The following is a 14903-nucleotide window of genomic DNA, read 5'->3' as shown; positions in this document are numbered from 1 at the left end:
AATGTTTTTGTATAAACAGAAGACAGGGAGGGAAAATAAGCTGTGCGATGGTCTTATCAATTTCATATTTATGCATAATTAATTTATCTCACAACATACTTCAGCCATTATCTTTTGTCTTCTGTGCTAATGAGAGGGGGTTATTTTTATCTTTCATCCTGTGGGACTTAGAAGAGAAATTGCCTTAATAGCAGAAGATGAAACATCCCTTATAGTACCCCAAAGTAAGACAGCCTCCTAGACTTCAGACTTCTCTGACATTTCTCAGCTGGCCAGAGAATTCCATGGTCTTCATGATCTGTGCTGAAGAATTAGCAAGTCTTCACTTTCAAGACAGCCATCAAAGAATAACGGAAAACAATTTTCTGTGTGGTGGGGAATTGATTCTTTTAACAACTCTCATAATACTATGGAAACTTTCTGAAAACTGAGAATTGGAGAAGAGAAGTAAATGCCTAGCACAAAATCAGAGCCTAATAAGTGTTCATTTCCTGTATTGTTCCTTCCTTCCAGAGGCTGCTCCTGTTTCTCACATTGTTTGCCAGAGATAAAATGTGTTCCTAAGGAACTAGCACTGTAGCCAGGGTTTTCTTAGTTATTCTGTTATTTTGCTTAAAGCAGGACTGGCCCTAGGCAAAATTGTGAAATGAGTTCACTTCTCCTCTAATTTGGTCCTTTGGCCCTTCATTGGATCTGCCATTCATTCATTTATAAATAAGAAAATAAGACACAGAATTGTGCTTTCTGCTAACCAGCTTCAAACTCCCGAGCTCAAGCCTTTTTCCTGATCAGCATTCTGAGTGAGTAGCTGGGACCAAAGTCATACACCACTGTATTTTACTGAGACAGGGTTTCTCTGTGTAGCCCTCCCTGGCTGTCCTGGAACTCACTCTGTAGACCAGGCTGGCCTCCAACTCAGAGATATCCGTCTGCTTCTGCCTCCCGAGTGCTGGGATTAAAGGCATCTGCTACTTAGTACCTCCCAACTCAGCTTTTATATTACAGTTATTTATAAGATTGTTAAGAAGCAAAGAAAACTAGTAAAAGCTAGCACATTTAAAGTGCTCCAAAATCTAGAACTCTTTTAAGTATAGATATGATGGTACAATTTAAAAAATTACACACCTGCACCAATATAACAGATTGTAGTAAAAATGAAGGCTTATGAAAATACTGGATAAAATTAGCTTCTGACTATTCATATAAGGTAGATATGAAACATACATGAATTTTATGTTTAAATATACCCATCCCCAAAATACCTCATTTATTAGGCATTTGAAAATACTCTGAAACTTTTTTTTGCCATGTTGAGGATTGGACCCAGGAGCTTGTACATTTCAGGTTCCTTTATGAAGGAAGGACGTAGGCAGTAGTAATATCTTTTCAGATCTCTGGAAGTCATACCTGGGGTATTAGCAGTTGGCAACAGTTTCTTCTGTCTTCTACCTTTACCATTATTTTAGCTCCTGCTTGTTCAGTAATTAATGAGGCTGCAATGCTATACATGATCCTCTTCAAGGAATTTCACTTGTTTATTTAAGCTCCCTCAAGCTACCTTAAAACTTGAATTTGAGCATCCCAAATAACACTCATAACTACGAGTTCAACATACCATTAACAGTCACAGTTGAAGTACAAAATCAACTACAGAAAGAATCGTAAGCAGAGTAGACAATGGGCAGGGAGCTACTCAAAATAGGAAAATACGATTGATTGCTCACTGGTAAGAAAATACGTGGTATGGCAGAATAACCCTTATTGACTAATTCCATCGATTATTGTCTGTCATTCTAATTCATTGACTGAGAAGTGTAGTTTAGCACTCAGAACTTGAGGGCAAATACTCTAGTTGATCTAAATAAATGCCACTTAGGGCATTTCTGAAATAAATAGGATTATAATTAGCATGGCATGGTAGCATTAAATAGGATATGCGTGCAGTGAGCAAACTTTCCAAACGTATAGGGCTTCCTTTTGCTGATTTTTGGCATTCTTTCAGAGTTTTTTTAAACTTCCTAGAGTCCCTTTTTTCAACCCCTTAAAAACACCTCTTCACCAGAGCTTAAAACAAAACCAAACTCCTTTTCCTTTTATCCCAGCTTGCCACTGGTATGGCTTGCCTCTGCCTAGAGTGCCTCCTCCTATTTAAAATGACCTTTCTGCTCTAGTGTATTCGTCACAAAATCCTTTTGTTTAGGTGGACTGGAAGGAAAGCAAGTGACTTAACTTAGTGATATTCAAGTATGAATGGTTGACTGAGGCAAACTGAAATACTAGCATATGAAAAACCATGGCCCCTTTATCTAAGTGAATATTTTAAGCTATTTCCTACAAGCGTTACTTGAACCTTAAGAGTATGCAGAAGAAGCAATGTAGTCAAAGAGAGAGGCTATAGGCTCTTACCTGGGGACCTTGATGCTGCCTCCTCACTCTCTTACGGCCCATGGCAAGGACAAGCAGAACATAGTGCGCTTTCTTTCCATCGAGACAAGGCGTTCAAAGAAAGCGCTCACAACGCTTCAGGAGTCACTACCATTTAGTTCAAGTCAGCTGTCTTTTTGTAAAACTTGCATTCTGTCTTTCATTTAACACCTTAGACCTTTAGCACCTTATAGTAGAGTTATTGATAAATGTGCACTAAATCTCTTGTACTTTGAGGAAAATCTTTAGTTGTTGAACCCTTCAGTGTCTAAAAAACTTGGATTGCTCTACAAAAATATATCCTAATGAAATTAATTAAGAACATGATGATTTTACATTATTAGCATACAAATTTGGTTGTGTTTTTTGTTTGTTTTGGTGTGAGTGTGTGTATTTTAAGAGGGTTTCCTGTATCCCAAGCTGCCTTTAAATTTCCTTGAACATCTGACCCTCCTGCCTCCAACTCCAGAAATACTGGAATTCCAGGTGTGTGCTCCAATACCTAGTTTATGCCTGGCTAATTTTCAACCCCAGGGCTTCATGTATGCTAAGCAAGCACTCCACCAACTGAGTTGCACAGAAATTGTTTTGTTTTCCAAAAGGATTCATCTGGTACTGGATCATAAAGATGGTTGCTAATTGGGTTTGACTGTGTTCGTGATCTTGCCTTGGACCCTCTTCTGAGCTTTCTTCCTTCAAGGTTTTATCAGAAAGTTTAGCAACTTCCTTTTTTTTTTTTTTAACCTAAGTTATCCACTAGTTCAGTGGTTCTCAAGCTGTGGTTAGAACTCATTTGGGGGTTGAACAGGTCTTTCACAGAGGTTGAATATCAGATATACTGCATATCAGATATGTGATTATGACTCATACTAGTAGCAAAATTAAAGTTACGTAGTAGCTGCGAAAACAGGTTTCTGGTTGGGGGTCACCACAACATGAGGAACTGTATTAAAGAGTTGCAACATTAGGAAGGTTGCCACCTACTGTACTGGTTGTTCACTTACACTCCATCCTCCATTAAAGTGCTTTCTTATGCTGCCACTAAAATCCCATCACTTCCATATTCAAACTGTCTAGACCTGAACAGCAGTTATTTAACATTCCCTCTAAGCCTCAAGCCCTTTATCTGTAGTGCAGATAATAGTGCCTAAACATGAGTTGAGTGTTAAGAATTATCTGAGATAATTTCATATAAATGGTGGTGGGTAGGATATAGTACTATATTAAATATTATTATTATAGCTATATCTGCAAGAGAACTGCTTCAACAAGTGGGAGAATTGAAATAAAGCAATCCCATATTTACTTAACAAACAAAACTAGTAAGCTAATCAAAATCAAGAGGAGGGGATTATATAAATTCTTTTTTTCTTCAATGTCAGTGAAATAAAGTGGGTGATAGGGAGGGGGTCAAATGTACAACACTGGGAAAGCAAAATGAGCCGTATCTACAGACACAAATGAGATTGGGAGCTATTTCAGAGTAATTACATGAGTAAGGAGATGTGAACATATAAAGCAAGGTCCTGAGGTGAAAATTGTTAAAGCTGGCCTGGAGAGATAGCTCAGTTAGTAGAACCCTTGTCTAGGATACAGGGAGCCCTAGGTTCCATCATACCACATAAACCCCATTGTGATAGTGCAGACCTGCAATCCCAGGACTCTAGAGGTGAAGGAAAGAGGAGGAGAAGTTCAAGGCTGTCATCATCTACATCATGAACTCGAGGCCATTTTGGCTACAGGAGACCCTGTGTTCAAAAAGAAAATCAAACCAAACCAAACCCAGGAAAAATGTTAAAGTTCCGTGATGGGCAGCGTTTACCATACCAGTCTTTGTATTGCTGGGTATGCTCATAGTCTAAGTATAACACGAGATGAATTTGTTCTGAAATACATGTTTTAAAAGAAAATCTAAAGTATATTACTCATAAATGAACAGAAAAATCAAGTGTACTAATAGTCTTGGAAATAATTTAAATCATTAGTAAAATGAGCAAAAATCATAATGCAGGCCTTCTTGTTAGCCTCTGATTTGCTTTATAAAATTATAGCCATGAAAACAAAAATTGGCACAGAAAAATAATAGCATGATAATTTAATGTATGACTACAAATCCAAAAAATTTAATAAAACATTTGCATATTAAGTTCAGAATTACATTAAAACAATTAATTTTCTCCAAAATACAAATACAGGTCAATATTAAGAAATCTTTAAGTTAAACATTTTAAAAAACTACATCAAAGAGTTTTAAAACTAAATGTGTTTGTCTAAGTTCTTTAGTGACTATATTTCCAAAGTCAAGATCAAAGTAACATTTGATATAGCTTACTTTAATCTCCATTGAAAGAGAAATTTAATTTTGTTATAGTAAAGAGTTTTGGGTAAGACTGTAAACTATTTTAACTTCTGTTTGGTTTGTGTTTCTGGGTTGTATTTAGGATATTGTATAAAGCCATGGATAAATAAACAGTTTTTATTTGTGTGTTCCGTATTCCTTTTTTAAGATATGGTGTTTCTCATTGTATTGCCCAGACTGGCCTTGAATTCTAGGTCCTCTAGCCTCCTTCTCCCATGTGTTGGAATTATAAGCCTATACCACCACAACTGGCTATGATTTGTGCTTAACGTTTATTCTGCCTGCTGTAAAGACAAAGAACTGCATAGGGAAAAATGGAAACAAGAAAACAGTATTCTTGATAATATACTACTTTGAAAAATGAGTTCTAGGTAAGTGTGACCGTGTCTGAAAGGTAGGGACATCATAGTGATATAAAAATCAAGTGCCCCACAGTAGATTTGTATTGTAGAATTTTTGGCATTCATTAGCAATGTATTTAAGTTTTCTAATAATAGAAATGAAGTCAGCAAACTGTATCAATGGGTCTGTTACCTTTTTTTGTAAAGGAAGTTTAATTAAAACACAGTGTCGCCTATTCATTTTCCATTGTGTTGACAGGATAGAAGCCACCTGTCCTACAAAGCTGAAATGGTTTGCTATCTGGCCCTTTACTAAAAACATAGCCTTTTATTGGGTACAAGCAGTGTGGTCCAAATGTGTAAGTGTGTATGTGCAGAACAGAAAAGAAAATCTCCATGACCCAATGGGTTTTTCTTATGGTTCTAAGGATTGAACCAAAGACCTTGCACACACTATGAGAATGCTGTGTCACTGAGCTTCATCCAGACAGCACATGGGGATGGGCATGGAACAAGTAGGATAAGATCTAGTCCAGTCTGGGCTACATAGGAGGGTGAAGATCAGCCTCAGATATACATGAGATTTTGTTTCAAATGAAAAAAAGACTGGTTCTTTGTTTGCCTGCTTGAGAAAAGTATCTCTCTTTTTTGTTTTGAGCTCAGTCAGCTTTTCTTTATTTATTTACATTCCAGATGTTTCCCCCTCTCCAAGAGTTGTTCACCCCACCTGCCTCCCCTTTGCCTCTGAGAGGGTATTCCCTCACCCACCCCTATAGCCCTCATCCACATACCCCTCTTCCCTGGGGCATTAGGTCTCTACAGGTTTGGGGACATGGACTGTTGTATACCAGGAACTCTTTCCATAACTGGTCGTGATTAAATATGGTGTTTGCTGTAGTGGAGTCTGATGGAGGCACCTCATGTCCAGACTGCAATTGTGCATTAGGTGGCCTTCCTAACTTTGCCGCCCTGTTGGAGCTTCTTAAGAAGACTTAAATGATTCATTTTGAGATCTGGGAGAATTCTGCTCTGATGAAAAGCTTCTAAGTGCTTTCTTTACTGAAAAACAGAGTCATCCATTCTTAACTGAGACAAGTGTGCAGTCATCTGGGCATAATTCAAAGATCCAGTGGAGACATTTATTTTAGTTGATTTCTAATGTATTTGGTGGTGTAGCATTTTTTAAAAATTATTCTCCATTTACGTGAAGTCCTTGCCATGAAAATTTGATGTAGCAAGAAGTGCTCTGGCTTTTTACTTATCACATAATGGACACTATAATGTATGCTCAATCAATAAATGTTCAGCTGAGCCCCAACTATAGATAGCTCTGCCACCAAGAGTGCCTACCTCTGCCACAGTTTCTTCATCTAGAAAGTTAGTTTATTCTTCTTGTTCTTCCTCCTTCCCCTTCCCTTCCACTTTCCCTGTATTGAGGATTGAAGTCTGGCTTTCACACATGCTACACAAAATGATCACCGAGCTATATACCCTAAAGCCCACATACGGGGTGTTCTTAGAGTCTTTGGTGGTTTGACATTTCCATTGCTTTTATTAAAAGTTATAAGCTAGATAGATTAGTACTTGGGTTTTTCTTAAATCCACATAGATTAGATTTACATTAGCTTACAGCTCTTCTATCTGCTGATCCTTTGCTTATTTTAAGTGCCAGTTGCAGTAAAATGCCAGTTGCAGTGAGATGAGGAAGAGCTTATATGAAAGCCATGCTCCGCCTTCCTTTTCAGCTTCGTTTATGAGGACTTCAGTTTTGCTCTCTAATAAACCCAGAGGGTGGACTTTTTCATTGAGATTTCTATCAACTGGGAGTTGAATTTTAGTAACTAGAGCCATGAAGTCTATAACTTGTTTGCTAGTAGATGATTACAATCCGTGTACATTTATTTAAGTTCAGTTTACATTCATTTAAGATGGCAAAACATTTATTCTTCACTTTAAGGTTTGGGATTTTCTTTTTTGCATGTAGCCTTTATTTTCTAACCATAGTTATGAAACTCTTCCTTACTGACAGGAAACACCCATGGCATGTCTATATATAGCTTTGAAGTCATCTGGAGGCCATATCTTGTATATGTGTATAAATATTACAAAGGGTAAATTCCCACATTTGCATCAGCAGCTTTTATTTTAATAACAGTGACTAGTTTCACTTGCTTTTAAGACTCAAAGTTAAGAAATGCTGCCGTTTCTCAGGATTCTAAAATGGCGTTCATTTTACTGGTTGTAAAAGTTGTTAGGACTGCTGGGAATCAGGAGAAAAAAAAAAAAAAACAACTTCAACAGGATTTGGTTATCAGCAGATCTGTGGCAGTTTCCTGTTCTAGCCTCCCTACCTATGAGCTACACGAAAAGCCTCTGTAGGCAGGTTCCTCCTTTCTTTTACCACAGGAAAACTGTCCAGCCTCTTTTCTAGCATTTTCAGGACCCGCCTGACAGGAAATTTTCTAATTGCCGGAACAGCTGGTAGGAGAAAACTTTGCAGGGGCTTAAGTTTTACCGTCAGAATTCTTTATCATCAGCATGGTTTCGTAGCCATGTTTAAATTTTTGTCTTTCCGTGTTCGCCCTATACAGGTAAGCTTTGTTCAACTTCTTTTAAAAAAAATAAGATGTTTTATTCAGAATGAACTAGAATTATGCTACTCATTCCGTTTTCTAGATTCTTTTAAGGAACTTTTAAAAGTTCAGAATGAGTTTTGGATGAACTTTTAAAGAAGTTTCTATTTACTACAAGTAAGCTAGTTGGTTGTATTAGACGTTTCAACTCTTCATTTTCTTAATTTATTTTTATATTGAATTATTTGTGCGAGAGAAATTTTGCCCTGATAGTGATAATTCATAATTTTATATAATAAAACAAATGACCTCTCAGAATTAAACTAGTTATGAACAGAATTGCAAACTTAACTAATATTAGATTATTATTCTGTAAGTAATATTTTGGCATATAAGAGAGTATTGATTAAAGTAGTCAGACACTTAGTCAGGTTTTTGTTGAAACTGGTTCCTGTAAAGACTTGAGAGCTTCAAGCAGCTCAACAGTTAAGTAACTTGGTGGTTGAGATTCCCAAGTTGCGGGCGGGAAGTGGAGTGGGGGGAGCCCAGGGTTAAAATGTTGCTCTGGAAGAATTGGCTCATGATATTCTCTTAAAGTATTTTGTTAAGTAACTCATTTGTTAAGAACTCGTTTGTTTCATTAGCATATGCAGTAAATTAAATCTAATCCAATGTTTTCTAGAATAAATTAAAATGTTTTTTCTTACCATGGCTTGGGTAACCAGCTTCATTGTCTCGATCACATTAAAAACAAAAGTTAAAGAATCCCTTTCAAATAAATATAGCGCTCTAGGAATCTCTGTGGGAAGTGATTGTTCCATTACTTTAGTCTACAATACCTTTAAGGGATAAGCTGTGTATATTTCTTTTGTAAGGTCTTTTTTATGTTGCACCAAGAAATAGGTCCATAGTTAAATGCTTTGTATGTTCTTGTACCAAGAAGCATTTAAATACTTTTCTTTGAGCTTTAAAAATGTTTTCTGGTGTTCAAAACAATTTGGAAAATACAAATGCCTCAAGAATACATTTCCTGACTCAAGGGAGGGGAGGAAAAAGGAAATTATGTATACAAGGTAGGGCAAAATGCCAAACATTGAATCATTCTTTAAAATCAGTTAATATTACCCAGTTTGTGTTCTTAGTGCTAGCATGGTACAATATTAGGTTTTTCATTACTCAAAAAGATGGTGTTAATTTTAAGTACCTTTTCTTTAATTCTTTTTACATTTTAGGGCCATGGTTACATTTCCCCTCCTGTCTTAAAAATTATTATTATTATTATTTTAAAACAGAGTTTCCTTCTGTAGCCCTGGCAGTCCTGGAACTTGCTTTGTAGATAAGCCTGCCTCTGCATCCCAGTGCTGAGGTTGAAAGATTGACCACTACACCTGGCTTGAAAAGGAAATATTATTAACCTTTTTCCCGCTTTAAGGATGCACTTTAAAAACTGAGAAGGAGCTCGATTGAGGTGCACGGATGAGGATTGGTTCAAGAACAAGACCTGCCTAGACTTCAGAAATGAGAGAATCTTTCTCAAAGGAAAAAAAAAAAAAAAGTCAAGCTGGGTGGGCAGTGATAGCACATGTCTTTAATCTCAGCACTCAGGAGGCAGAGGCAGGTGATCTCTGTGAGTTCAAGGCCAGCCTGGTCTACATAATTAGTTCCAGGACATCCAGGCCTACATAGAAAAACCTTCTCTAAAGATTTTTTTCAATATAGAAGTGGGAAGATAGTTAAGAAAATTTCTCAGGAAGCAGAGACATAAGAGATTAAAATATATAATTACAAATCCATCCCAAAAGGAACTTGCAAAAGTAGAGGCCCTGAAAAATGATTGTAAGGCCCTGAAAAATTATTAAATATTGGAATTCTCTGCAGAGGTGAAGAATTCATGGATGATAAAAGTTATCTAAGCACCTAATATTCTGAGAAAAATTGGACTCTGACTACTTAGGGTAGTGTTTCAAAAAATAAGGACAAAGGAAAATCTTCTTTTAAAAAATTAAAAAGGGTTGGACACTCAAGAGGCAGAGGAAGGTGGGTTGTTGTAAGTTTGAAGCCAGAATGGTCTTGTTTATTGAATTCCAGCTCCTTTCTCAAAAAAGATAAGTAAATAAATAATAAGGGCCAGCAAGATGTCTCAGTGGGTAAGGTGTGTAAAGACATTTGCTGCCAGTACTGGCTACGTGAGTTCAGTCTCAAAGACCCACACAGACAAGGAGATAGCCTACTCCACAAAATTGTCCTCTGTTCTGCATGTTGTCACACACACACCACAAATAAACGGTAAATACATTTTTAAAGGCCATCTAAGGCTGGTGAGATGGCTCTGTGATTGTGAGTACTTACTGCTATTCCAGAACCATATAGCACCTTCTAGACATGTATTCCATGGGATCACACATCCTCTTCTGGCCTCCATGGGTGTACCCATGCTGCATAGGCATACATGCAGAGAAAACACTTACACACATAAAATAATTTTAAAAAAAAAAAAAAACAGCACAGAGATGTAGACCCACCAAAGTCCCTCCCCTAACCAAGAAGCTTTCCATAATCAATATGGAGTGTCACCAGGTACATCAACCACCCTCCAGCACAGGTCCAAGGCCTAGGGACAGTTGGCTAACACAAACTCCATGCTTCTAAATGTGTACTTTTTGTTTCATTTTGCTATTTTTTTTCTTGTTCGTGTTTTTTGGTTGATTGGTCTTGACCTTGGCTTTTTTTCATTTTAAGTTTTGTGATTTTTTTTTTTTTTGAGCAAGAGACAAAATGAAGTTGGGTGGGTAGGGAGGTGGAGAGGAGCTGAAGAGTTGAGGAAGGGAAATATAACCAGAATAAGTTGTTTGTAAAAACTGATTTTAAGGGGCTAGAGATATGGCTCAGGGGTTAAAAGCAATGACTGCTCCTCCAAAGGTCCAGAGTTCAATTCTCAGCAACCACATGGTGGCTCATAACCATCTGTAATGGGATCTGATGCCCTCTTCTGGTATGTCTGAAGACAGCTACAATGTACTCATATAAATAATATAAACAAATACTACAAAAAGAATGATATTAAAAGGTTATCTGCAAAGTTTGACTAGGCTAGCATCACCCATATTGTAAGCAACACTGTTGCTAGAAGGCAATGGGCAAATTCCACCGAATTTCTAAGACAAAATTATTTTCAGCATGAAATTTGACATCAAGCCAAACTTTCCAACTATAAAGACAAAATAAAATCAAGATTTATTCAGTCCAGAAAATTGCCTTTAAGCAGGGTATAACTATACACTTGTGACTTTGAGACCAGCCTGGACTACATACCTTGTCTTAGGAATCTGAAAAAAGAAAAAAAATGTTTTCTTCCATGTAATCCCTCATAGAAGATTATTAGGGGATAATCTTAAAAGAGGGAGACATAAAAAACACAAAATAGTAGATTCAGCCAGTGACAAAGTCTCCTTGGATTGGCTTTGGAATCACTGTGAGGGGCTCATATATTGTCTAGTATGCACTTGCGATGCCAGTGCTGTTCTATAGGGATTTAACTTAGTTAGGGCCAGGCTATAAAAAGTGCTTGTTAAATTGCAAAACAGAAAACAGAACACTGGTGTTCTTCTCAGCATACAAATATACAAAAGTCATACACACACACACACACACACATTGGCTCAGGATGACTTTGAAGTGCTCCTCATGCCTCAGCTTCCCTAGAACTCAGGATAGCTGCTGCAGAGCACTAAGTATTGGGCTCAATGATGTAAAAACATAGCTACCAATAGGTGGGGGAAAGTCGCAGAAAGAATATGTGAGCACTATTGACTTTCACAAAGTGAGGGGTTAAGATTATATTCCAAAACAGGAAAATAAAAGGGTTTGTATAAAACTAATATAATTATCAAGCAGTACAAAAGAAGGAAGAGATGTAAGTGATCTTTTATCTTATTTTAAGGACATTAGATGTCTTAAGCTTAGTAAATTATCAAAGGAAGTGCAAAATTAACTGCTTTTAAAATCTGTGCTGAGCAGTGCATAGTGGCACATGGCTTTAATACCCTGACTGAAAATGCAGAGGCAGGCAGATCTCAAGTTTGAGCCAGCCTGATCCATATAGTGAGTTGCAGGCCAGCCAGGGTCTAGAGAAACTGGCTCAGAAGTTAAGAGTGCTTGCTGTTCTTGATAAGGATTGACTTTGATTCTCAGTACCCACATCAGGTGCCTCTCAAGTGCTCATAACTTCAGCTCTGAGAAACTCCAGTAGCACCTACACGCTTGCTCTTTCACCTGCATTTGTCACATGCATACATACAAAAATCTTCAAAATAGAAAACTAAGTATTTCAGGCTCACAAAAGACTATTATAGAATAAATAAATAGATTTAAGTCATATTGCAAAGGACCTCGAATGTTAAGATGAAGCAGTGCATGAATTTGGGGGAACTTAGGTGTTTGAACAATCTGGTCATATAACTGGGAGCTGAATGCTTTTCAGAAAATGTATCAAAATGAACTAGACACAGGCAAGATGAGTTATTTTGCATAATCATACTCATTTCATTTTTTACATGAAAGAGTAAAAGGTTACATCTGCATGATACTATTGGCAAAGGAAGAAGTAAGGCTGAAAGGTCTCGCAAGCACTCTACTTGATATATAGCTGGTATTTCAGTATGTATTTATTAACTGAAGTGATCAAAGGGAGCCTGAGAGGAAAGGACGGGTAACCATCAAAGATGAGAATAGTAACTGCTGTTTATTCTGAGAGCCATTCCCTGATTGTAGCCTACACTGTAACAGTTACCCTTGATCCTGTTTGCTTGCTGCAGTCTGCTAAATACTTATTCAGGAGCTAGCTGTTCCTCCTTGTTTATGTTACATCCTTGTGAAAGGCATTGTAGTATGTATTTGTTGTGGACTATAAGATGCAAAATTACTGTAACAGAATTAAATCACATCCCACTTACCCAAGAAAAAATTATAAAAATGTATACTATTATAGAATATAGTTCTTTATGGCCATATGATTTAAGGACATAAATGATTCTATAGAATCTATAGAAACTAACTGATACATCCTAGAATCTAACCAGCAAACTTGGCTCCATGAGTCAAGTTTTACACTCCATTATTGGTCCTTAAAATGCAATATAATGACACTTTGGGTATGGAGAAGAAAGAGAACTTGTCTTATGTGTGTATAATTTATGAATCGATAAGCATACAAATACTGGTTCAATGATTATCATTTTGTTGTTAGGGATGTGCTACTGAGTAAGTGAAGCAAGAGATAGATGACTTGTTAAAGCCAAGCATAGCGGCTTATGCCTATAAATGCAGAATTTAGGAGACTAAGACAAGATCAAAGCCAACTTAAACAAAGACCACAAAGCCTAGGGGCATAAGTCTCTAGGTTCCTGTCATTCCAAGAACATCCATCAGCCTTAGAGGAGTGTCAGTGTATGGGCCTTGTTTGGAAGTTAGAAAACTAGAATTGAGTCCTTAGTGCACAGCATACTTACTGGCTGTGCTCTTTAGTGCTCATTAATCTCTTTAAACTTTAGACTGCAGAGTATTCAAAGCATTTTGCCTTTAAAAGATATGCTAAATTTCTCATGGTGAATGGAGTCGGGGGTGGGGAACACATGAATTCTGAAATGCTTTTGCCTGATCAGGGAATTTACTCTGTATTATCATCAGCCCTCAAAACATTAATTGAAAAAGTCAGAGGTTTGTCATGAAACATAAATGTAATATATAAGGTAGAAAAACACCTAATGCATGTTTGATACAAAATAAAAATAAATATTTCTGTATTTTCATCTAGACCTTATTTATCACTCCTACATACTCATTTTTCTTTGGAAAGTTTTTTTTTCTATTAATTTAGTCGTTCTCTTCCTGCTTTTCTTACTGTAACTGCTCAGAAAGAGGGTAACTCCTCTAAGAATCCATTAATGCTTAGTTCAGCTCAAACACTTGACATAGAGCATTGTCATGAGAATTAAAGGGATACTGCTGGGAGGTTACAAAATACATGAAGCCAGCGGGGAAATGTTATTGTTTCTAGAATTCTAAGATAGTCCAAAATGAGTAAGCTGCCAAGTAGTAGGCTAGCCTATCAGCTGTCCACTCCTCTGCCTTAGAAAGGAAAATGGAAAGGGATCAATTCCTTTGTAGCCTACCCCTGGAGCTTCCTTTTCTTTTTGCTGAACATTTCCAGGAGCTACATTATGGTATCTTGATGTAGTTTTCTGTTTTGTTGTTGTTGTTTTGTTGTTTTTGCTTTTTTTGTTTTGGGTTTTTCTTTTTAGAGAAATCTCTACTTAAATTATCAGTATTCTTGATTGGTATTAGTCGATGTTTCTGGTCCTGGGGTTGAACTTGGGGCCTCCCACAGGTTAAGCAAGTATTCTACCACTGAGCTTATTGCCACCCTTTTAAGTGTATATGAGAAACTGCTAAGGAAACCTTTGAAGAAAAGATTATAATGCTAAAAATAATGAGACCGGATATAGTGAGTGCCTCTAATCTTGGTCCTCTGGGGGCTGAGGATCAGTAGGATCATTAGTTTGAGGCTAGCCTGGATTACATAGTGAGATTCTAGCTCCAAAACCAAAAGGATTTGTATAACACTTTTGGATTCTTCTGCCAGTACTTACGCATGTAAAAAAAAGCCACATTTATAGTCAATAGAATGGGAATGACAGTATTTATTTAACAGACTTGTACTTCTGGTTTTGTTGCTGTTTTTGTCTATAACACACAGTATTGTCTTGATTCATTTGTTCATCTCTACACAAATAGGTAATTGAAATTCAATGTATATGTTATCTATTTTCTAGTATCCACGTTAGACTTTAAAGAGCCTTTATAAAACTGAATGTGGTATTACATGCCTGTAATCCCAGCACTGGAAAAACTAAGGCAAAGGGATTGCCTACAAATTAGAGGCCAGCCTGATCTACATAATAAGACACTATCTCAAAATATCCTTCCTCCCTTGGCCCAAAGAATTTTCAGTTTTATTGTGTTAAACATTCATCCTCACCCCATGATCCATATTTCCAAACGTTAAATCTTTTTCTGACCATAGTTAATAACCCTGTGTCTCTTTTGAGGTCAGGAAGGAAACTTAGGAATTTCAAACCTAAAACTTCACTCTCCTTTCCCACTCCGCTTTAGTATGCTTGCTTGGCAGCTGTGTGAAGGATAGAACCA

The 14903-nt window shown here is 37.0% G+C and overlaps 1 protein-coding gene across 5 annotated transcripts in view; it reads left to right on the top strand.

The window, feature by feature from the left end:
- Rps6ka3 (ribosomal protein S6 kinase A3) overlaps positions 1 to 14903 on the top strand; it is a 107686-nt gene that overhangs the window by 36546 nt on the left and 56237 nt on the right. The window contains exon 1 of one of the 5 annotated variants that reach the window (XM_029473075.2): positions 7430 to 7715. The exons of the other annotated variants lie outside the window; for them this stretch is intronic. Within the exon in view, the coding sequence (XP_029328935.1) occupies positions 7677 to 7715 (39 nt within the window). The 5' untranslated portion in view covers positions 7430 to 7676. Of the gene's footprint in view, positions 1 to 7429; positions 7716 to 14903 lie in introns of those variants that run through there. 5 annotated transcript variants of the gene reach the window in all.

The sequence above is a fragment of the Mus caroli genome, unplaced genomic scaffold, assembly GCF_978045245.1.
Source record: "Mus caroli unplaced genomic scaffold, Mus_caroli_1 scaffold_5, whole genome shotgun sequence".
In the NCBI taxonomy this organism is placed as follows: Eukaryota; Metazoa; Chordata; class Mammalia; order Rodentia; family Muridae; genus Mus; species Mus caroli.
Note: the sequence above shows the minus strand (reverse complement) of the source record. Positions and strands in the feature narration are given on the sequence as shown.